General features: G+C 35.7%; 1 protein-coding gene across 1 annotated transcript in view; it reads left to right on the top strand.

Annotated features, from left to right (window-relative positions):
- Positions 1-23,470, top strand: part of LOC122240209 — a 201,145-nt gene that overhangs the window by 38,883 nt on the left and 138,792 nt on the right. Inside the window, exons 4-5 of the mRNA XM_042990999.1 lie at positions 7,035-7,145; positions 20,628-20,730. Coding sequence (XP_042846933.1) covers positions 7,035-7,145; positions 20,628-20,730 — 214 coding nt within the window. The remainder of the gene's footprint in view (positions 1-7,034; positions 7,146-20,627; positions 20,731-23,470) is intronic.

The following is a 23,470-nucleotide window of genomic DNA, read 5'->3' as shown; positions in this document are numbered from 1 at the left end:
AGAGGTTATATACAAACCTACTGGTAACTCTGTATCAAAAACCACTAATATGTAAATAATAAAAAGAGAAAGAAATCCAAATATATCACCAAAGAAAATCAGCAAAGCATGAAAAAAGAGAAAGATAAGAAGGAATCAGAGAAAATCTTCATAAACAACTACAAAACAATAATTAAAAAAATGACAATGAGCGCATGTCTATTAATAATTACTTTGAATGTAAATGAACTTAATGCTTCAGTCAAAAGGCATAGGTGACAGAATGTATAAGAAAACAAGACCCATCTATATTCTCCCTACAAGAAATGCATTTGAAACCTAGACACCTGCAGGTTGAAAGTGAGGAGATGGAGAAACATCTATCATGAAAAGGGATGTCAAAAAAAAAAAAAAGACTGAGTAGCGATACTTTAATTGGACAAAATAGACTTTAAAAGAAAGACTGTAAAAAGAGACAAAGAAGGATATTATATGATACAGATGACAATCAAGATGTTATAATAATTGTAAATGTTTATGCACCCAACATAGTAGCATCCAAATACATAAAGCAATTAATAACATATATAAAGGAACTGATTGATAATAATGTGATAAATGTTGGGGACTGTAACACCCCACTTACATCAATGGACAGATAATCTAAACAGAAAATCAACAGAGAAACAATAGCTTTGAATGACACACTGGAACAGATAGATTTAACAGACATATGCAGAACATTCCATCCCAAAGTAGCAGAATTCACATTCTTTTGAATGCACATGTAACACTCCAGAATAGATCAGATGTTAGACCACAAAATAAACTTCAACAATTTCAAGATCAAAGTCATACCATGCATCTTTTCTGACCACAATGCTATGAAACTAGAAGTCAACCCCAAGAAAAAAGCTGGAAAAACCACAAATACACATAGGTTAAATAACATGCTACTAAATAATTAATGGGTCAACCAGGAAATAAAAGAAAAAGTTTAAAAAGTACATAGAAACAAATGAAAATGAAAATACAATGGTCCAAAAACTTTGGAATGCTGCAAAAGTCGTTCTAACAGGGAAGTTTATAGCAATACAGTTCTACCTCAAAAGCAAGAAAAATCTCAAACAAACAACATAACCTTACACATAAAGGAGCTAGAAAAGAACAATAAACAAAACCTAAAACCAGCAGAAGGAAGGAAATAATAAAGATAGAGCAGAAATAAATGATATATAAACTAAAAAGAAATGATAGAATATATTGATGAAACCAGGAACTGGTTCTTTGAAAAAAAATCAATACAACTGATACCCTTCTAGCCAAATGTATCAAAAAAAAGAGAGAAAGGACTCAAATAAAATCAGAAATGAGAGAGGAGTAATAACAAAAACCACAGAAATAAAAAGAATTATGAGAAAATATTATGAAAAAAGGCCATCAAAATGGACAACCTAGAAGAAATGGATATATTCCTAGAAAAATATAAACTACCAAAACTGAAACAGGAAGGAATAGAAGATTTGAACACATTCATAACCAGCAAAGAACTTGAATCTGTGATCAAAAAAACAACAAACAAAAGTCTAAGACTTAATGATTTACAGGTGAATTCTACAAAACATTTAAAGAAGAATTAATACCTATTCTTCTCAAACTATTCCAAAAAATACAAGAGGAAGGGAAACTTCCAAATTCATTCTATGAGGCCAGCATTACCCTGATACCAAAACCAGACAATGACATCACTAAAAAAGAGAACAGCAGACCAATATCCCTGATGAACACAGACACAAAGATCCTCAATGAAAGACTAGCAAACCTAGTCCAACAATACATTGAAAAAAATCATTCACCATGATCAAGTGGGATTTATTCCTGGGTTGCAATGAAGATTCAGTATTCACAAATCAATCAACATGATACGTCACATCAGTGAAAGAAAGCATAACAACCATATGATCATTTCAGTAGATGGAGAAAAAGCATTTGACAAAGTACATCCATTCATGACAGAACCCTCAACAAAGTAGGTGTAGAGGGAACGTATTTCACCATAATAAAAGTCATAGATGAAAATCCTGCAGCTAACATCATCCTTAATGGGAAAAAAACTGAGACCTGTTCCTCTAAAGTCAGGAACAAGATGAGAATATCCATTTTCACCACTTTTATTCAACATGGCAGTGGAAGTCCTAGCCACAGTAATCAGAAAACAAAAAGAAACAAAAGGCATCCAAATTGGTAAGGAAGAAGTAGAATTTTCACTATTTGCAGATGACATGATTCTATATGTACAAAACACTGAGGATTACACCAAAAAAAAAAAAAACTGCTAGAATTGATAAACAAATTCAGTAAAGTCAGAAGACACAAAATCAACGTATAGAAAACTGTTCCATTTCTATATGCCAATAATGAGGCAGCAGAAAGAGAAACTAAAGAAACAGTCCCTTTCACAGTTGCACCAAAAATAAAATGATTACTAGGAATAAACCTAACCAAAGATGTGAAAGACCTATACTCTGAAAACTATAAAAGGTTGATGAAAGAAATTGAAGATGACACACAAAAAAAGGAAAGACATTCCATGCTCATGGATTGGAAGAACAAAATTTAAAAAAAATATACTACCAAAAGCAATCTACACATTTAATGCAATCACTATAAAAATATCAACATTTGGGGAGCCTGGGTGGCTAAGTTAAGCCTGTGTCACACTCTGTGCTCACAGCTCAGAGCCTAGAGTCTGCTTTGGATTCTGTGTTTCCCTCTCCCTTTGCCCCTTCCCTGCTCACACTCTGTCTCTGTCTCTAAAATGAAGAAACATTAAAAAAAACTTTTTTTCATACCAATAGAATTTTTCACAGAATTATAACAAACAATCCTAAAATTTGTATGGAATCACAGAAGACCCCAAAAGCCAAAGCAGTCTTGAAAAAGAGAAGCGAAACTAAACTGGAGTCATCACAATTCTGGACTTCAAGCTATAACACAAAGCTATAGTAATCAAAACAGTATGGTACTGACACAAAAATAGACACATAGACCAACAGAAGAGAAAACCCAGAAATAAACCCACAACTGTATAGTCAATTAATCTTTGATAAGGCAGGAAAGAATATACAATGGGAAAAAGATAGTCTTCAACAAATGGTGTTGGGAAAACTGGACAGCCACATGCAAAATAATGTGACTGGACCACTTTCTTTCACCATACACAAAAATTAATTCAAAATGGATTAAAGACCTAAATGAGAGATGTGAAACCATAAAAATCTTAGAAGAGAACACAGGTAGTAACTTACTTAACATTGACTGTTGTAACTGTTTTCTAGATATGTCTCCTAGGGCAAGGGAAACAAAAGCAAACATAAGCTATTGGGACTTCATCAAAATAAAAACCTTTTGCACAGTGAAGGAAACAATCAAAAGAACTAAAAGGCAATCTACTGAGTGGGATAAGATGTTTGCAAATGACATACCTGATAAAGGGTTAGTATCTAAAATATGTGAAGAACTTATAAAACTCAACACCCCAAAACTAAATAATCCAATTAATAAATAGGCAGAATACATGAGTAGACATTTTTACAAAGAAGATATCCAGATGGCCAACAGACACATGAAAAGATGCTCAACATCACTCATCATCAGGGAAATGCAAATCAAAACTGCAGTGAGATATCACTCACATCTGTCAGAATGGCTCAAATTAAAAAAACACAAGAAACAACAGGTGTTGGCGAGGATTTGGAGAATGGGAAACCCTCTTGTACTGTTAGTGGGAATGCAAATGGATGCAGCTCCTGTGGAAAAGAGTATGGAGTTTCCTCAAAAAATTGGAAATAGAAATATTCTATAATCTAGTTATAGAACTTTTCGATATCTACCCAGCAGAATACAAAACTGGTAACTCAAAGGGATACATACACCACTATGTCTATAGCAGCATTCTTTACAATAGCCAAAGTGTGGAAGCAGCCCAAGTGTTCATCATTTGTGTATATATGTGTATATATATAATGGAATATTACTCAGCCATAAAAAATAATGAAATCTTGCCATTTACAACAACATGGATGGAGCTAGACAGTGTAACGCTGAGTGAAATAAGTCAAAGAAAGACAAATACCATATGATCTCAATCATATGTGGAATTTAAGGAACAAAATAAATGAGCAAAGGGAGAAGAAGAGATCAAGAAACCTACTCTTAACTATAGAGAATAGACTGATGCTTTACAGAGAGGAGGTGGGTGGGAGAAAGGGTGAAATAGATGATAGGGATTAAGGATAACCACTGAGTGATGTATGGAAGTGTTGAATCACCATATTGTACACCTGAAACTAATAAAACACCGTATGTTAAAATATATTACTAAGCAAACATTTGTTAATCTCAGAATTTTAGTCATGGATGTAGTTCCAATTGGTCTGGCTATGAGAAATTTCAAGCAACAGCATTGCTCAAGAATTAATATATTACAGGGGCACCTGGGTAGCTCATTTGGTTAAACTTTTGACTTTGGCTCAGGTCATGATCTTGAGGTTCATGGGTTTGAGCCCCACGTCGGACTCTGTGCTGACAGCTCAGAGCTTGAAGCCTGCTTCAGATTCTGTGTCTCCCTCTCTCTGCCCCTCCCCTGCTCACGCTCTGTCTCTCTCTCTCTCTCAAAAATAAATAAAAACATTAAAAAAAATTTTTTTTAAAGATATGTTCTTAGACACAACAAATAAATTGAAAGACTGTCTACAGGAACAGGAAAAGTGAACCTATATACTTTTGTAATACAGAGTATAATTTATAATTGTAAATATTAGGGGAAAATTTGTCTAGAATAATTCACTATTTAAACTTTACTGGTTTGAAAGCCCAAATTTATCTTGAACCATTTTTTCTGAATAATTTCCTCAGAGTAAAATCTACCCCCACATTTTTGGATGGGGAACTTAGTGTAAGTATCATTTCCAAAATAAATGTTTTGATGAGTTTAAAGGTTAAAGAATCAGAAACACATGGACTGAGTTTTCCAATAAATAAATATAAAATTCAAGGAAATTTGATTTGCTAAAGCTTGTTTTATTTTACCAAATACAGAGCATTTGAAAATCACTTAAAATATTGGACCCAGTTGAGCACCACATAGGATACGTGTTTGTGTGTGTGTGTGTGTGTGTGTGTGTGTGTGTGTGTGTGTGTGTATAAAATGATGGCTAACAGGAATGTCATTAGTTCTCAGGTATTATTACTATTATAGATCCATTCTTTCTTATTTAAATGCTTTGGTTTCCTCTTATTAATTCAGTGCAAATCGTTTGATTACCCACTGTTACATACTTAATTTAAAGGGATTAAACAATGGACTACAACTTACAATATTTTAATTCTTATTAATTATTTTTTAAGTAATCAAGGTACTCACAAATTTGAAATGGTAGAAAATCCTTGAATTCCACATCTCTGTGAAGTCATTTTACTAGTGTTTTCTAATTGATTTGAAAATTTTGTTTTTGGCCAATCTGACAATTAAGATACATAATTTGTTTTATATATGATTATATATAGTTTTATATATTTTATGTATAATTCAATATTATAATTCAATTTTAGCATGGAGATTGAAAACTAAAAGACAATGTTATTTTTGGAAGTCTTGTTATAATAATCCAGGTGACTGGTAAGAAGAAAAGTGCTATCTTATGACTCAAAGGTTGTTTGTTGATTCTCCTTTGTTTAAAATTTTAAGCCATCTTCTGGATAAGTAAGCAAAATAATGTAAATTTAAAATATCTGAAATTGAATAAATTTAGGGAACTCTAAGAACTAAGATGTGGCATCAAACAGTATCCCTCATTTTGCAAAATATTTTCCATGAGACACTTGCAGGTGCATCTCATACACACATAAACACACATGCATGCACACACATACACACACACACACACACACACACACACTGGCACATGCTGATTTTCTGAGAAAGTAAATACTGATAAACACTGCAAACTCTACCTTAGAGGAAACTTTAAAGGGTCTGAAAACTCCTGAAGTAAAAATAAAAAGCCAGGAGACCTAAACCTGATGTTCAACTCCATTTCATCAACAGCTTTCCAGACTTATTACATATCAGAGAATTTTTTCTTGAGTAATACCTAATGTTAAATCCCAGAATTAGTTCCTTGTCCATTCACTATGGTAATGGAGCCAGAGAATCCTATGGATATTAATTAACTGGCTCTGTACTTTGCTGAAGCATGAAAAAGCTATATAATTGGTTCAATAATTTTTGGTGTTAGTAACATAAAAAGGAAACTGTAGGAAAACACACCTTCATAAAATAGGAGCTATATCACTGTGTTTTCTGGTCGTAACTCCTAATTGAGGTTGGAGCTTATTGAAACATTGCACCTCAGAATTATTTAGAGTTGAGTAAGTACTACAAGGTACAGATATATAATTAGGTATTACAGTCAATTCTTTTACAGATAACAGTCAATTTAACTTACAGAATAATTTTCCTGTTGTTTTGCCTTAGTGCAAAGACAATACATGCTCATTCATCATGTGCAAAAATGAATAAAAGTACAAGAAATAAACTGAAATCCACCTTAAATTTTATCACATAGATGGATATGCTAATACATCGTAGAAGGTGGTACTATATGCATGAGTATCAGATATGTAAATATATGATATCAGTGACCAATTCTTTACGTTCAAATGCTTATAGACCTTTCTCTGCGCCTATCTACACAGAGATAATATATAGATATTACCCTCTAGGCCGCATCATATTTATGTGTGTACTCGTGTGTGTATCTATGCATGTGCATATATACATAAATATGTACGTGTTATACACACGTATTTGTAACATACTCTTTTTTTTAATGTGGCTGGACTCATGCCACTGCCAGGCACTCATACTCTACTTCCTCAGGCAAATCACTCTCCCTGACTCCAAAATTACTTTTTAATGTTTCTGCACTGTTTTCCAACTATCTCCCGACAAAAATACAAACTCAACAGATGATCTCATCTTAATTTTTCAGAAAAAGAAAACATCGAGCACATCAGCCAGTGAAACTCACTGCGTCCTTTGAAGTCTACGGAATGCTTGCATTGGTGTCTACACTTCCCGCTTTCCAGTTTGCACGAAAGAGGTGGGTGTACACTTTAGTGCCTAAATCAGAGCCCTCCCCCTGAATCTGCTTTTTCCCACTGTCCTTTGTGCATCCCCTCCGTCTTCCAAACTTTCTAGTTATCTGCTATCTGTTAATAAGCATACTCAAGAAGCAGTATGCCTTTTTTAAAAAGTGAAGCCCCTTTTAACCCACAGCATCTTCAGATGGAATTCTCCTCTTTCCCTTGTCTCCAGAGTCAAATTCCTTGAAAGCTTTGTCTATTCTCACTCCACTTCTTCACTCTCCAGTCACCTTCAATATACTCTAATCTGGTCTCTGTACTGAGAATTGTTTTTTTCAAAAGGACAGAGGGAATGATGCTTTTTCAGCCAGCTCTTCCAGCAGTATTAAAACACTCTCTCATTTGTAGTGTCTTTCAAACAGTTCTCATGCTCAGCTTCTGTAATTTCACACTCTCCTGATTGGCATCCCATCGCAAGTCCCTGTTTATATTCCTTTCTGGCTCCTTGCCAGCCTCCTGACTAAGACATGATGAAGTTCTGTAAGACTTTCCAAGTCCTCCTCTTTTGCCTCCCTACATTCTCTCCCCGGATGTTTCTTTCCAGCCTCTGGTTTCAATTACCCTCAGCATGTTAACGCTCCCTGCCCCGGACTCCTCTGCTGAGGGCCGTATCATAGATCAAAATGCTTACTTGACATCTCCACTCAGATGTCTCAAAGGCTCCTCAAGAGCAACACAATCAAACAAGAATTTATGAGAATCCGCACCACACTGGCTCTCTCCCACTGTTACCCACACCGGTCACGCTGCCCTTTTGGCCCAGACCCCCCAGCTCGCTTCCCCGGCCTTCAACCAGTAAGGTTGGTGGACTCTAATCCTTAAATAATTACAGGTTTATTTTGTAAAAAACTACACAGTGTCTCTTTTCCTCTTAGTATATAAGATTAGAAAGCAAGCTGAAAAATAGAAAGTATAACTCCATAGAGAAATGTTATCAATTTTCCACTTGTTTGGCATCCTGCTTGCCAAGAAGTATTTCCAGTTTCTTTCTTATGTTTCCTATTGGGTCTTTCAAATCTATCCTCCATTAAGGAAAAGTATATTGTGTATGTAAAATATATGAATTATCAATGTTGTTTCAGCTTCCACCAGTTTCCTTTTCTGTTTAGTCCCTGCACCATTGTGGGTGAAAAGTATGCACAATGCAATTGTATTTTGTAAAAGTTTATTTATTTTGGGGGGGGGGGAGGGTCAGAGAGAGAGAATACCAGGCAGGCCCCATGTGGTCAGTGCAGAGCCCAATGTGGGGCTCAGTCTCACAAACCATGAGATCATGATCTGAGCCAAAATCAAGAGTCAGTCGCTTAACTGAGTGAGCCACCAGGGCGCCCCTGCACACTGCAACTCTTAGGCTACACGGCTGACATGTTAAGGAGTGACAGTTTTCCATCACAGTAGCCATGTCTCTAAAAAAAAAAAAAATTCCAAGTCGTGCTAACAGAACTCACTAAATTTATGTTATGGTCGATGTAAGTATAAGTAGATGCAAAGAATCTTGTAGAAATCATTCTTTTAAAATATTTTTGTCGATAACATCGTGTTTTATCATTTTAATGCAAATCCCTATCAAAATACCAACAACATTTTTCACAGAATTATAACAAACCTAAAATTTGTATGGAACCACAAAGATCTTGAATAACCCAAGCAGTCTGGAAAAAGAAAAACAAAACAGGAGGTATCACAATTCCAGATTCAAGTTATATTACAAAATTATAGTAGTTAAAACAGTATAGTATTGGCATAAAAATAGACACATAGATCAGTAAAACAGAAAACCCTGAAATAAACTTACAATTATATGGTCAATTAATCTTTAACACAGTAGGAATGAATATCCATTGGGGAAAAATAGTCCCTTTAACAAATGGTGTTGGAAAAACTGGATAGCCACATGCAAAAGAATGAAACTGAACCATTTTCTTTCACAAAAATAAATTCAAAATGGATTAAAGACCTACATAGGAGACCTGAAACTATAAAAATCCTAGAAAAAAACACAGTAACTTCTTTGACATTAGCCATGACAACTTCTTTTTAGATATGTCTCCTGAGGCAAGGGAAATAAAAGCAAAAATAAACTCTTGGGACCACATCAAAATAAAAAGCTTCTGCACAGTGAAGGAAACAACCAACAAAACTGAAAGACAACCTGCTGAATGGGAGAAGATACTTACAAATGACATATCTGGTAAAAGGTTAGTATCTAAAATATCTAGAGAATGGATACAACGCAACAGACAAAATCCAAATAAACCAATTAAAAAGTGGGCAGAAGACAGCAACAGTCATTTCTCCAGATAAGACATACAGATAAAGACACATGAAAAGATGCTCAACATCACTCATTATCAGGGAAATGCAAATCAAAGCTGCGATGCGTTATCACCTAATACCTGTCAGAATGGCTACAATCAAAAACACAAGAAACAACAGGTGTCAGTGAGGATGTAGGAAAAAACAAGTCCTCCTGCATTGTTGGAAGGAGTGAAAACTGGTGCAGCCACTGTGGAAAACAGTATGGAGATTCCTCAAAAAGTTAAAAATAGAACTACCCTATGATCCAGTAATTGCACTACTGGGTAGTTACCCAAAGAATAGAAAAACACTAATTCAAAGGGATATATGCATCCATGTGTTTACTGGAGCATTATTTATAACAGCCAAACTATGGAAGCAGCCCGAGTGTTTACATCATTTGATGAATGTATAAAGAAGAGGTGAAGGATATATCCATATATATATATCCATATATATATATATATATATATGTATATATATCCCGCTATATATATATCCCTATATATATATATATCTCCTTGTATATATATATATCCCCCTATATATATATCCCCCTATATATATATCCCTCTCTCTATATATCCCTATATATATCTCTCTCTATATATATCCTTCTCTATATATATCCCTATATAGAGAGGGATATATATAGGGATATATAGAGAGAGGGATAAATATATAGGGGGATATATATATATACAGGGATATTATACATCCATAAAAAATAAATCTTACCTTTTGCAAAAACATGAGCTAGAGAGTATAATGCTAAGTGTAAGAAGTCAGACAGAAAAAGACAAATAGCATAGGATTTCATTCATGTGGAATTTAAGAAACACATGAGAAAAGGGGAGAAAAAGAGGGAAATCAAGAAGCGGGTTCTTAATTATAGAGAACAAACTCATGGTTAGTAGGGGAGAGGTGGGCTGGGGAATGGGTGACATAAGGAATGAGGATTAAAGAGTACACTTATGATAAAATAAAATGAAAATAAATTATTCTTCTAAAACTTATTTGTTGATAACAATCATGTTTTATAATTTTATTTAAAGTTTTTGAACAATATGATTACAGACAGTATTTCGTAAGCAGTCATGAGCCGTGATAGCAACTGTGTCATATTAATATGAGTTTGAACAAAATAAGTATAATTACATGAAATTTGAGAATTATTTCTACCATAATATGTTCATTTTCAAGTAATAATAGTTTTCTTAAAATTGTGTATTTTATACAGAATCCATCTTAGATTTTAAAACGCTTTTGAACACTCAGTACAAATACCTAAATTGTAACCCAGTTGTATCTGTCAATACAAAAAAAAAAAGTTACAAGTCTGCATACCACACACAGTTATGAGAACAGAAATTGCATCTGTCTTCTTTTTTTTTAATTTTAAAAAATGTTTATTTTTGAGAGAGACAGAGAGCAAAAGAGGGACAGAGAGAGTTGGAAACACAGAATCCGAGGCAGGCTCCAGGCTCCGAGCTGTCAGCACAGAGCCTGACGTGGGGCTCGAACTCAGGAACCACGAAATCATGACCTGAGCGAAGTCAGACACTCAACCAACTGAGCCAGCCAGGCACCCCTGCGTCTCTCTTCTTTATGATAGTATCGGGTCTAGAACAATGTTCTGTCCATAATAGTCCTCGATAAATGCTCAGTAAATGAACACACACACACATCTAAATTTGAAAATAAGATTTGAATGTTATCTAGAGCAATGCTTCTCAACCTTTTGCAGCACCAGAATCAACTGGAGGCACTGTTAAAACATGGATTGGTGGGGGCCTGGGTGGCTCAGTTGGTTGGGCGTCCGACTTTGGCTCAGGTCACGATCTCGTGGTTTGTGGGTTCAAGCCCCTCATCGGGCTTTCTGCTGTTAGCCTGTCAGTGCAGAGCTGGGAGCCTGCTTCGGATTCTGTCTCCCTCTCTCTCTGCTCTTCCACTACTCACACCCTGTCTCTCTCTGTCTCTCAACAATAAGTGAACGTTAAAAAAATTAAAAACAAACAACCATTGATTGGGGGGCCATGCATCACAGAATTTCTGATCCAGTAAGTGTGGGATAGGGACTGAGAATTTTAATTTGTAACCAGTATCTGGGAAATAACAGACACTGCTGATCCAGGAAGCACACCTCGAGAACCAGTAATCCAGGGCGTTGCCATTTATATGGGATTCAGTATTGTTATTTAATGTATGAAGAAGAGTATGAAAAGGAGCCCCAACAACAAAATGAACTAATTTCAATTTCTTTTGTATTTTATGTGCATTATGTTCAGCACTCAAGTAAAAAGTAAGTTGTGTAAAATAGAAGAAAAAACTTCAGGAGTTAAGACATCGGGTTTTGAGGGGTGCCTAGGTGACTCAGTCAGTCAAGCATCCGACTTTGACTCAGTTCATGATCTCACAGTTCGTGAATTCGATCCCCACGTGGGGCTCTGTGCTGATGGCTCAGAGCCTGGAGGCTGCTTCGGATTCTGTGTCTCCCTCTCTCTCAGTCCATCCTCTGCTCACACTCCGTCTCTCTCTCTCTCAAAAATAAATTAAAAAAGACTTGGGTTTTGAAAAGGAGCATCACAGTTTATTATATATGTTAAGTGCTGAGACCACAATTCTTCAGGATTTTCTGGTAGTGCATGAAATAACATCAGTAGATGTTTGATTTTTCTCAAGCCATACAAACTGTAGATTATCCGTTAAAAACAAACAACCAAGACTTTTAGTCTGGGAAAGATGACACAGACTTGTTTTGCCTTAATTCTTCCCATGAAGAACAACTATAGTTCCTACAAATTGTTCATGAAAGGGAGTTCTGAAAGATGTAAGAGGAAGGCACACTGACATGGGATCCCAGGATTGAAGGAACAACACAGCAATAGCAGATAAACCAATTTTACTGAAGGAATACTACAAACGCTCTGAAAATTAAACTGTCAATGCAACCACAATCCACAAAAGCAAGTCAGAGCCAGTTGCTAAACTTAAATAGGATAACCACTTGCTGAAATAAAAGATTTAAATGGGATCTGGAGTTTCCTAACATAATAGGCAAAATGTCCAGGGTACAATGAAAAATAACCCATCATTCCAAGAACCAAGAAAACATGCGACTTGAATGAGAAAGGTAGGCACCTGATGCCAACACCAAGCTAAGTATTAGTATTATGTGTCAGTGAATTTAAAGCAGCCGTCATAAGGTGCTTGGACAATCAATTACTAATTCTCTTGAAATAGATGAAAAGTGGAATTTCAGCAAGGAAATGGAAGCTATGAAAAATAACTAAATGGAAATTATAGAACTAGAAGATGCAATGACAGGGGAAAAATTTTTGCTGCATATACTTAACAGAATGGAGATGACAGTGGGTAAGATCAGATCAATAAGTGATCAAAAGAATCTACCTAATTTGAACAAGGGCAACATAAACTGAGGAAACCCCCTCCCCCCAAAACAGAGACTAGGCAAAAGATCCAGTGATTGTATGATAAGAGAAAAAAAAGGGGGGGCTGAAAGACCGCTGAAATAAAATGGTGGAATAATGGCTGAACACTTCCCAAATTTGGTGAAAGACACAATCCTGCAGATTGAAGAAGCTGAGCAAACTCTAAACAAGATAAGCCCAATGAAATGTGTGCCTAGATGATAATTAAATTTCTGAAAACTAAAGACAAAGAGGAAATATTGAAAGTTGTCATAGAGAAATGACACATTAATAATAGGGAAGGAAATACAAGTTTGAATGACAGTGGATTTCTCACTGAAAACCATAGAGCAGGAAATAGAAAAAATTGTCAAGTACTGACACAAAAGAACTGTTAGCCAAAATTCTATATCCACTGAAACTATCATGTAAGAATGAAAGAGAAATAAGACATTTCAGGTGAAAGAAAGTTAAAGATTTTGTATTTCTCAGACCTACCCATAAAGTTTATTTAAAGGAGATTTTTTAATCCAAAACAATGTGATAAAACACCCTGTAGCATTAGGAAAGAAGAAAGAACATGTTAAGAGGAGAAATACAAGCAGATACAATAGACTGTATTTTTTCTCATGAGTTTTATAAATTATATTCAATGATTGAAACACAAATTACCTCACTACTAGATACCCAGGATAATGATATTCAAAAATGGGGCAAGACCTAAATGGAAGTAAATCTCCAGACTTCATTTGAAATAGTAAGCTGATGATACCATAAGGCTGTGATATGTTAATATGTACATTGTAATAACCACAGAAATGACCAACTACAAAAACTATTCAAATAAATACATTCAAATATCCATAAATCAGGATGGAATCCAAAAAAAAATGTTAAACTGCAAGAAGTTAAAAAAAAAAGAGAAAAGGAACAAGAACCAGGAAAAACTAACAGGGAACAATTAATAAAATGAGAGACATTAATGTTAATATATTAATAATTATCTTAAATGTAAATCATATAAGTACATTAATCAAAAAATAGATACCGGTGGAGTGGATTTAAAAAAACAATATGGAGGTGAGAAGAAACACATTTAAAATTTAATGACATGAGTAGGTTTAACATGGAACAAGATGTGTCATGTAAACATCATCAACAAAAAGTAGGTATGGCTATATTAGGATTTGAAAAAGTCAAGTTGAAACCAGGGAAATTACTAGAGACAAAGAGAGGTAATATATAATGATAAGAGGATTCATTCAGAAGGAAGACATAGAAATTCTAAGTGTGTGCACTAAGCAACAGAACTTCAAAATACAAGAAGCAAAAACTGATAGAGCTGAAAAGAGAAATAATTCCACAGTTATATTTGGTACTTTAAAACCTCTCTATCTGTACTTTTTAGAACTATTAGAGAGGAAATCAGCATCACAACACTAACACCAACCAACAGAATCTAGTTGACCTGTATATCACTCCATACAAAAATAGCAGAATACACACACTTTTCAAGGGCCTATGGAGCATTTACCAAAATCAGTCATATCTTGGACTATAAAACAAACCTCAACATATTTAAGAGAATTGAAGTCCCACAGAAAATTTCCTCTGACCATAGGAGAACCAGCTAGAAATCATTAAAGGGGAAATCTTTTTTCCCAGAGGAAAATTTCAGAGAGGAAATCACAAATTAAAAATGCTTATACCTGGATAGGTATGAAAATACAACATATCAACGTGTGTGGGATGCAGCTAAAGCAGTGGTAAGAGAAAAATTTATAGCACTAAATTGTTTCATTAGAAAAGAGGAACGATATCACACAACTCTATGGTCAATTAATCTTTGACAAAGCAGGGAAGAAGATCGTCTCTTCAACAAATGGTGTTGGGAAAACTGGACAGCCACATGAAAAAGAATGAAACTGGACCACTTTCTTTCACCATACACAAAAATAAATTCAAAATGGACAAAAGACCTAAATATGAGACCTGAAACTGTAAAAATCCTAGAAAAGAACACAGGCACTTCTTTGACATTGGCCATTGCAGCATTTTCTACATATGTCTCTTGAGGCAAGGGCAGCATTTTCTACATATGTCTTCTGAGGCAAGGGAAATAAGAGCAAAAATGTACTATTGGGACTATATCAAAATAAAAAGCTTTTTCACAACGAAACTAAAAGGCAACCTAGTGAATGGGAGAAGATATTTGCAAATGACATGTCCAGTAAAGGTTAGTATCCAAGATATATAAAGAATTTATGTAACTCGACACCCCCAAAAACAAATAATGCAATTAAAAATGAGTATAACACACGAATAGACATTTTCCCAAATAAGACATCCAGATGGCCAACAGACACAGGAAAAGATGCTCAACATCATTCATCATCAGGGAAATGCAAATGAAAACTGCAATGAGATATCACTCACACCTGTCAGAATGGCTAAAATCAAAAACTCAAGAAATGGCAAGTGTTGACAAGCATGTGAAGAAGGGGAACCCTCTTGAACTGTTGGTGGGAATGAAAACTGGTGCAGCCACTGTGGAAAACAATATGGAGTTTCTTTAAAATGTTAAAAATAGCACTACTTTACTATACAGCAATTGTACTACTAGGTATTTATTCAAAGAATACAAAAATACTAATTCAAAGGGATACACGCACCCTGATATTTATAGCAGCGTTATCTGCAATAGCCAAATTATGAAACAGCCCAAGTGTCCATTGACTGATGAATGGATAAAGAAGATGTGGTATACACACACACACACACACACACACACACACACACACACGGAATATTACTCAGCCATAAAGATGAATGAAATCTTGCCATTTGCAATGACATGGATGGAGTTTGAGAGTATTATGCTAAGTGAAATAAGTCAGGGAAAAATACCATATGATTTCACTCATATGTGGAATTTAAGAATTTCTTAAATGGAATTCCAATTCTTAAATTGGAATTTAAGAAACAAATAAATGAGCAAAGGGAAAAACAAGAGAGAGAAGCAAACCAAGAAAGAGGCTCTTTTTTTATGTTTATTTATTTTTGAGAGAGAGAGAACACAAGAGGAGGGAGGAGCAGAGAGAGAGGGAGACACAATCTGAAGCAGGCTCTGGACTATAAGCTGTCAGTACAGAACCCTATGTGGGGCTCAAACTCACAAACCATGAGATCATGACCTCAGCCAAAGTTGGACACTTAATTGACTGAGCCACCCAGGCACCCAAGAAGCAGACTCTTAAGTATAGAGAAAAAACTAATAGTTACAGAGAGGAGGTAGATGGGGTTATGGGTTAAATAAGTGATGGGGTTAAGGAGTGCACTTGTCGTGAGCTTGGTGATGTAGGGAAGTGTTGAATTAGTATATGGTACACCTGAAACTAATATTATACTGTATGCTAACTAAATGGAATTTAAATAAAAACTTTTAAAAAAAGAAAAGAGGACCAATATCAAATCAATAGTCTAAATTCCTACCCCAAGAAACTAGAAGATAGAGACAAAAATAATTACAAAGCAATCAGAAGGAATTATATAATCAAGATAAAGGTAGAAATCAAATTGGAAAAATAACATAGAGAAAATTAAATAAAAAGGCATTTATTTAAAAAATAATAAAATTAATAAACTTCTATCAAGACTGACTAAAATGAAGAACAGGGAAGACACAAATTGCCAATATCAGGAATATAATGTGCTATCACTTCAGATCGAGAAGCCATTAATGGGTAATAAGTGAATAGTACAAGCAAGTTTCTGCTCAAAAATTCAACAACTTAGAAGAAATGAAACAATTCTTTAAAAAGCAAAATTGTCAAAACTCAGTGAAGATGAAATGGATACTGTGAATTGACCTATAATCATCAAAGAAATTGAATTTATAATGTAAGAGCTTTGAAGAAAGAAATCTTCAAACACTGGAGAATTCTATCTGACATTTGAGGAATTAGCACCCATTTTCCACATTTTTTTTCCAGAAAATGGAAGAGGAAATATTAACTCTCTACCTACTTCCTGAAGCTAGTATATTCCTGATACCAAAACAAGACAAAGAGTTAAAAAAATGAAAGTGAAAAAATGATATTTGTAACGAACACTCAAAAATCCCTAACAAAATATTTGGAAATAGAATACAGCGATATGCAGAAATATTTATATAGCATAATCCAGTGGAATTTACTACCGGTATGCAAAACTTGCTCAACATTCAACAACACAATCCATCTTATCAACAGGCTGAAGAAGAAAATGATCTGATTCTATTAATTGATGTAGACAAACATTTAGCAAAATAATACACCCATTTACCATTCATGATAAATTTCTTGGCAAGGAATACAACTTGATAAAGAGCATTTTATAAAAAAATTAAACCAAAGAAGCCTTATAGATTGGAAAAGAAGAAATAAGACTGTTCTTATTTGCAAATGACACAATTATCTATATAGAAAATCCCAAGGAATGTAAAAAAAACCAAATCCTAGAATAAGTTAGTTTAGCAAATCTGCAAGACACAAGGTCAACACATAAAAATCAATCACATTTCTATGTATTAACAGTGAATATGCATTTAAAATTATATTAAAAACATGATATCATTTATTATCACTTCGAAGGAAATGAAATACTTTTAAAAAAGGTTCTGAGTGCTGAATATTACAAAATACTGCTAAACTAAATCAAACAAGTCCTAGATAAGTGGGGGACATACCGTGTTCATGGATCAGAAGAGTCAACATAGTAAAGATGTGTGTTTTCCCCAAATTAAGCTATAAATTCAATACAGTTCCTATAAAATCCAGGCAAAGTTTTGGTAAACAAAGACAAGTTTGGGGGCGCCTGGGTGGCTCAGTCGGTTGAGCGCCGACTTCGGCTCGGGTCACGATCTCGCAGTCCGTGAGTTCAAGCCCCGCATCGGGCCCCTGTGCTGACAGCTCAGAGCCCGGAGCCTGTTTCAGATTCTGTGTCTCCCTCTCTCTGACCCTCCCCCATTCATGCTCTGTCTCTCTCTGTCTCAAAAATAAATAAATGTTAAAAAAAAAAAATTAAAAAAAAAAAAAACAAAGACAAGTTTGTTCTAAAATTTGTATGTAAAGACACAGGTCCTAGAAAAACTATGACAATCTTGACAAGAAGAATGTTGTTCTAGAGATCACTCTAACCTCTGTAAAGGTTTACTATGTGTATAGCTACAGTAATCAAAGTGGCATGCTATAGGCAGAGGAATGTATGTAGATCATTGAACAGGACAGAGAGCCCAGAAATACCTCCCACATAAAAACGCTTAACTGATTTTCGACAAAGGCGCAAAAGCTATTCAGTATTGGAACAAGTGAACATTCATAAGCCAAAAAGAAAGAACCTCCACATAAACCTCATACCTTAAAAAAAAATAATAAACCCTCAAAATTTATTATGCGCTTAAATGTAAAGTTATAAAACTGTTAGAAAAAATACACATATAGCAGAATTTTTTGGGGATCAAAGTTAGCCAAAGAGTTCTTATAATTGACATCAGAAGCACGATTCTCAAAGGAAAAACTGATAAATTGGACTTTATCAAAATGAAGAACTTTTGTTGTATGAATGCCCTTGTGAAAAGGATCAAAAACAAGGTAAACCCTCGGAGAAAGGATTGTAAGCCGTATATCTGAAAGACTGATAGAGTGCATAAAGAACTCTCAAAAGTCAACAGTAAAGAAACAGCCCAGTGCAAAAATGGGCAAAAGACATGAAGAGACGTTTGGCTGATAAAGATATAGAGATGGCAAATAAGCACAAGAAAAGATTTTCATCGTCCCTAGACATTAGGAATAAGCCGGTGAAGACCACAGTGAGATATCACTATAACCCTATTAGAACAGCTACAATGAAAAAATAGTGACAGTACCAAATGTTGGTAAGGAAGTAATGAAAAAATAGTGAAAATACCAAATGTTGGTAAGGAAGTACAGAAACAGGAGTATTCATACATTGCTGATAGCAACGAAAAAGGCACGACCCACGGTGAAATCGTTTGGCAATGTTGTATAAGCCTAAACGTGCAATTAACATAAAAGTCAGTAATGGACTCAGGCATATATCCCAGAGAAGTTAAAACTTATTTCAACAGATAAAATGGTATACAGAAGTACAGAGCAATTTTATTTGTAGTAGCACAATAACTGGACTTGGTTCAGATGTATTTCATCAAATGGATTGTTAGATAAACTAAAACTTAATGTTCCGTGGAATATTACTCAGCAGTACAAAGTAATAATTTGTTGGAACATGCAACAATTTGATGAATCTCCGGGGAATTATGCTGAGTTAATGAAAAAAAGTCAATCCTAAAATGTTACATAACAGGTTCTTCCATTTATATAACATGTTTGAAACGACAAAACTTTGGAAATGAATAGATTAGTGGATGCCAAGGATGGAGGAAGGAGACGGGGGGAGATCGGTATGGTTACCAATGGGCAATATGACTCATCCTTGTGTTCAGTTCTTGATTGTGGTGGTGGATCTACAAATGTACACATGGGATAAAATTGTGAAGAACCACACACACACACACACACACACACACACACACATACACACACACGAGTACAAGCACAACTTTGGTAACCTGAATAAGGTGGATGGGCGGAAAGAATGTCGATATGCTTGCTGTAATATTGTACTGTAGTTTTGCAAAATATTAACAGTGGCTGAAAATATTTCTTATGACTGCATATGAATGTACAATTATCTCAATAAAACATTTCAATTTAAAAATACAAAGACCCCAACAGACCAAGGCAAAACTTTTTTCAGGAGACACGTCTGAATGGGAATCAGTTGTTCTGAACCCAATGAATATGCAGTCGGTGGAAACAGATGTGTCCCCAATATCCGCCTATAAACACGAAGCTCAACCTGAAGTCTTAGAACTTTGTTCTAGCACTGTTCAGGCTCCCTTCCTGCCTCCATCGGTTTGTTTCACACATGGTTCTAATTAGGGAGCCGTTTCCTCTGCACAGCTGTCCTCAATTTAACAAACCACAGTGACGCGCAGAGAGACAGAACAGCCTTTCTCATCTTCGGTGAAGACATCTCTCCCTGAAGCCAGGAGACTTAAATCTTTGGACAGCTTTTATGAGTGTATTGCAGACCACCAAACACCTCCAACTGAAAGATAACATACTCCACTAGAAAAAAATGAATTCTCGAGACTAAAGAGTAAGCCACTCCTAAATTTATAAACTTGTAAATTTATAAGCTTGTACATTTACAAACTTAAGAACAACAATTACAAAATGAGCAAAAGCATGTTGAACTGAACTTTGAACTCTATGAGTGAACTTTATGAAATGCATAAAATGCAAGTTTTCTTCTTGCCTTCATTTCTGCTACCATGGCAACTTCTCTGTTATAAACATACTTATTGGTTGTTTCTGATTATAAAAGTAGTATGTGTTCAGTGTAGAAGTCGAGAGAAGCAAAAAACAAAACAAAACAAAGAAATAACCCCCCCCCCCAAAAAAAAACCCCAAAACAAAAAAGCACAGAGAAGAAAATGGCCTGCAATCATAGCTCAACCACACAGCAGTAACCTCCATCATACTTTGTTTTAATTCTTTCAGACACTTATTTTATTGATAGATGTGTATACATAACTGAATCTAACTACACGCAGGTGTTAAGGTCTTCCCTGATGAATTTCTCCAGGCAGGTGCATTCTGGAACCGTGACCCCGATCCCGATAAAGAACACTTCCGGGCTGCCAAGAGGCCTCGGCTTCCTCCCACCCGTCGTTAACTCCCACCTCAAGGTAACCACTGTTCTGACCTCCAGGCAAGAGAATAGTTACGCCCGTTTGGGATTTCACGTGAGAGGAATGTACGCTTTTGTGTCTGGTCACATGATCTCAACATCAGGGTAGCCAGCCTCATCCCGTTACAAGTGACAGTGGTTGGCTCTGTTCCTCAACTGTGATAATGCTCCCTCTGCTATCTACAGCCGTTCATTTATCCCTCTACCGGGATGTATATTTAGGATGAATCCATTGTGGGGTTGTTGTGAACGATGCCGCTTTAACATTAGGTCTCTTGGCAGACGTAAGCGCTCCCCTCTATTGGGTACGTAGCTGGGAGTGAAATGATTCAATCAGAGGGTACGCATTTGTTCCGTGTCCATCGATACTGCCAAGTTTTGAGAGTACCAGTGGCTTCCCATCCTTGTTGACACCGCGTGTCCTTTTCATTTTCGTCAGCTGGTGGTAACATAATTGTAGGCCAAAATAAGAACATACTGAATCTGGAAATTTGTATCTTGTGTGTTACAGCATAATCATTCACATGGATTTATTCCTTATCCTCATGAAATCCTTAGTTTTGACCTTTGGTTATTGTAATCTCTGCAAGCTTGATTAGCTACAAAAACCAAAGTAAAAATGACTTTCAGGAAATGCTCACAGAAAATGTCTGAAGTAATCACACATATTGTGGGATTGTGAAGTTTTTAGTATCACAAACAGTCTGTGTGTTGGGGGGTGGTATGTGTTTGTGTGTATATTTAAAATAACGTGTGTATCCCGCAAAAAGGCAAATTTTATTAAGAAAACGATGCCATGTTTTGGTTGGCCTTAACTTATGAAAGAGAATTTTCAAAAGAATGACATTTTAAAGGTATCGTGCCTTGCATTAGAACATGATGACTCATAAAATGATATGTAAGGTTATACAAATATAAATTTGCTGTAGAGCACATTTTCATCATTTTTGATTTTTTATTTTCTTTTCAACTCTACTCTTCTGTGACCATCTGTATTGTATTCTACCATGAAAGTAATAAAAAGTAACTTAAAAATCTTCATTTAAAACCTGCCAGAAACAAAAATTTAAATTACTAACATACTATATTAAGAGCTCTATTTATATCATTTTTATTATGCATGCAACACTGTGTCGCTATTGTTTTATCTCCTTTTTACCTTTACTTTTTTCTAGCTTAGAGATTTCCCTGCTTTTTTCTCTTTGTGCTTTTGTGTTTGTACACATACAACACATTTTCTCTTCTGCTAAATACCTCCTGCATATTAAGGAGGGGACAAAGGGGGATATACAAAAATTGGTTCTAATCTACAAGGACATACTCCTTCAGATTTTTCTGTTAGGCAAAGGTGTAGATATAAACACACATTTTTATTAACTTGCACATTTCAAAACTGTCTGATTCAATTACATAATCTAAGCAGGAGAGTAACTGAGTGATAAATCCTGAAGTTTCCTCGCTCATGCTAGGATTCGACTCATAACAAAAGGTGCTGGTAATTGCCTTTGAAGCCACGGGGGGTCCCGGCCTGTCTAGTTCAGAGTGTGTTTCATTTCACACCCTCTGTAGTTGTGACTGAATGAATTGGCTCTCCGATTCTGTTCCCAACACTGGGAAGTGCAGGATTAGTTAGTCACCTGCTGTCCTTTTGATACTCACTTGATTTAGAGATGAGGCCAAAGCTACATTTTCGCTGATTGGAGAGATTGCAGAAAGGACCACTCTATTTGATTCCAGAAGATTTTGATGTTAATCACCTCGTACATCTGGTTATTTCCTGCAACTCCCATCATGTTCTCACCAATAAAGACAAAAGAAAACAAACTATAGTTTTTGAAAGTCGAAAATGCAACCAAACCATTTTGCATCCTGGATTTTATAAGTGATGTTTTTTTAGGAATGCAACTGTTTGGTATCTATTGGGTCAATAAAATTCAGTCGTATTTTTGTGCCAGTATTTTGGTATCTATTGGGTCAATGAAATTCAGTAGTATTTTCTGACACATTTTGGTCAGTTACCCAGCTATTTTGTCTACGGGGTAACCAAAATAAAACTTAACATAAGATTTTAAGGTATGGAAAACATATTGCATGTGTTTCCACATACACAACTTCCAAGAAAACTGAAACAAGAGAAATAAGCATAAAGAGATCAGTTTCTCTCAGGCACATGGTGCTGTAGTGTAACAAGCTTTCAGGGCTCCGGGACCCTTGGCTAAGAGTATATTTTCATAGCTGTTAGGATGAATATTCATAATACAGCGAGCTCAGACGTCCCACTACCAAATGCCGTCTTTCCCCAAACATGTTTTCCCTTGGGGTACTCCCATTTCTGCTAGCACCGGAACACGGCGGGGCTTCGCTGCGTTCTCCCGAGGAGCACATCCTAGACCAGCAGCTGGAAGTGTACTCATCCCTGACGGGGTGCTGAGCTCGTAGGGATGGGCTCCCCTTCCGGGCCAGTAGAAAGGTGAGGGCATCGTTCCATGAGGAATATTTTGTCTGGACAATGTGCGAAGATCCTCTCGGTGGTCCAGGCAAACTGCAGAACTGAGAATCAGGGATGCCTTCCCCTGGTCCCCATTGTGGCCGGTGACAGTTTGTAAGGCTCTTGTCTCTGGAAGGGAGAACTGACAAAATTGATACAGAGGTGTGGTCCTAATGATCCTGGAATATCAAACATGTTTTTAGGACAGGAACCCTCACTCAGGAAACCAGAAAGTTTCAAATGGAATACA

The sequence above is a fragment of the Panthera tigris genome, chromosome B4 (genome assembly GCF_018350195.1).
Source record: "Panthera tigris isolate Pti1 chromosome B4, P.tigris_Pti1_mat1.1, whole genome shotgun sequence".
NCBI lineage: Eukaryota > Metazoa > Chordata > Mammalia > Carnivora > Felidae > Panthera > Panthera tigris.
This window is presented reverse-complemented; position numbering and strand designations above follow the sequence as displayed.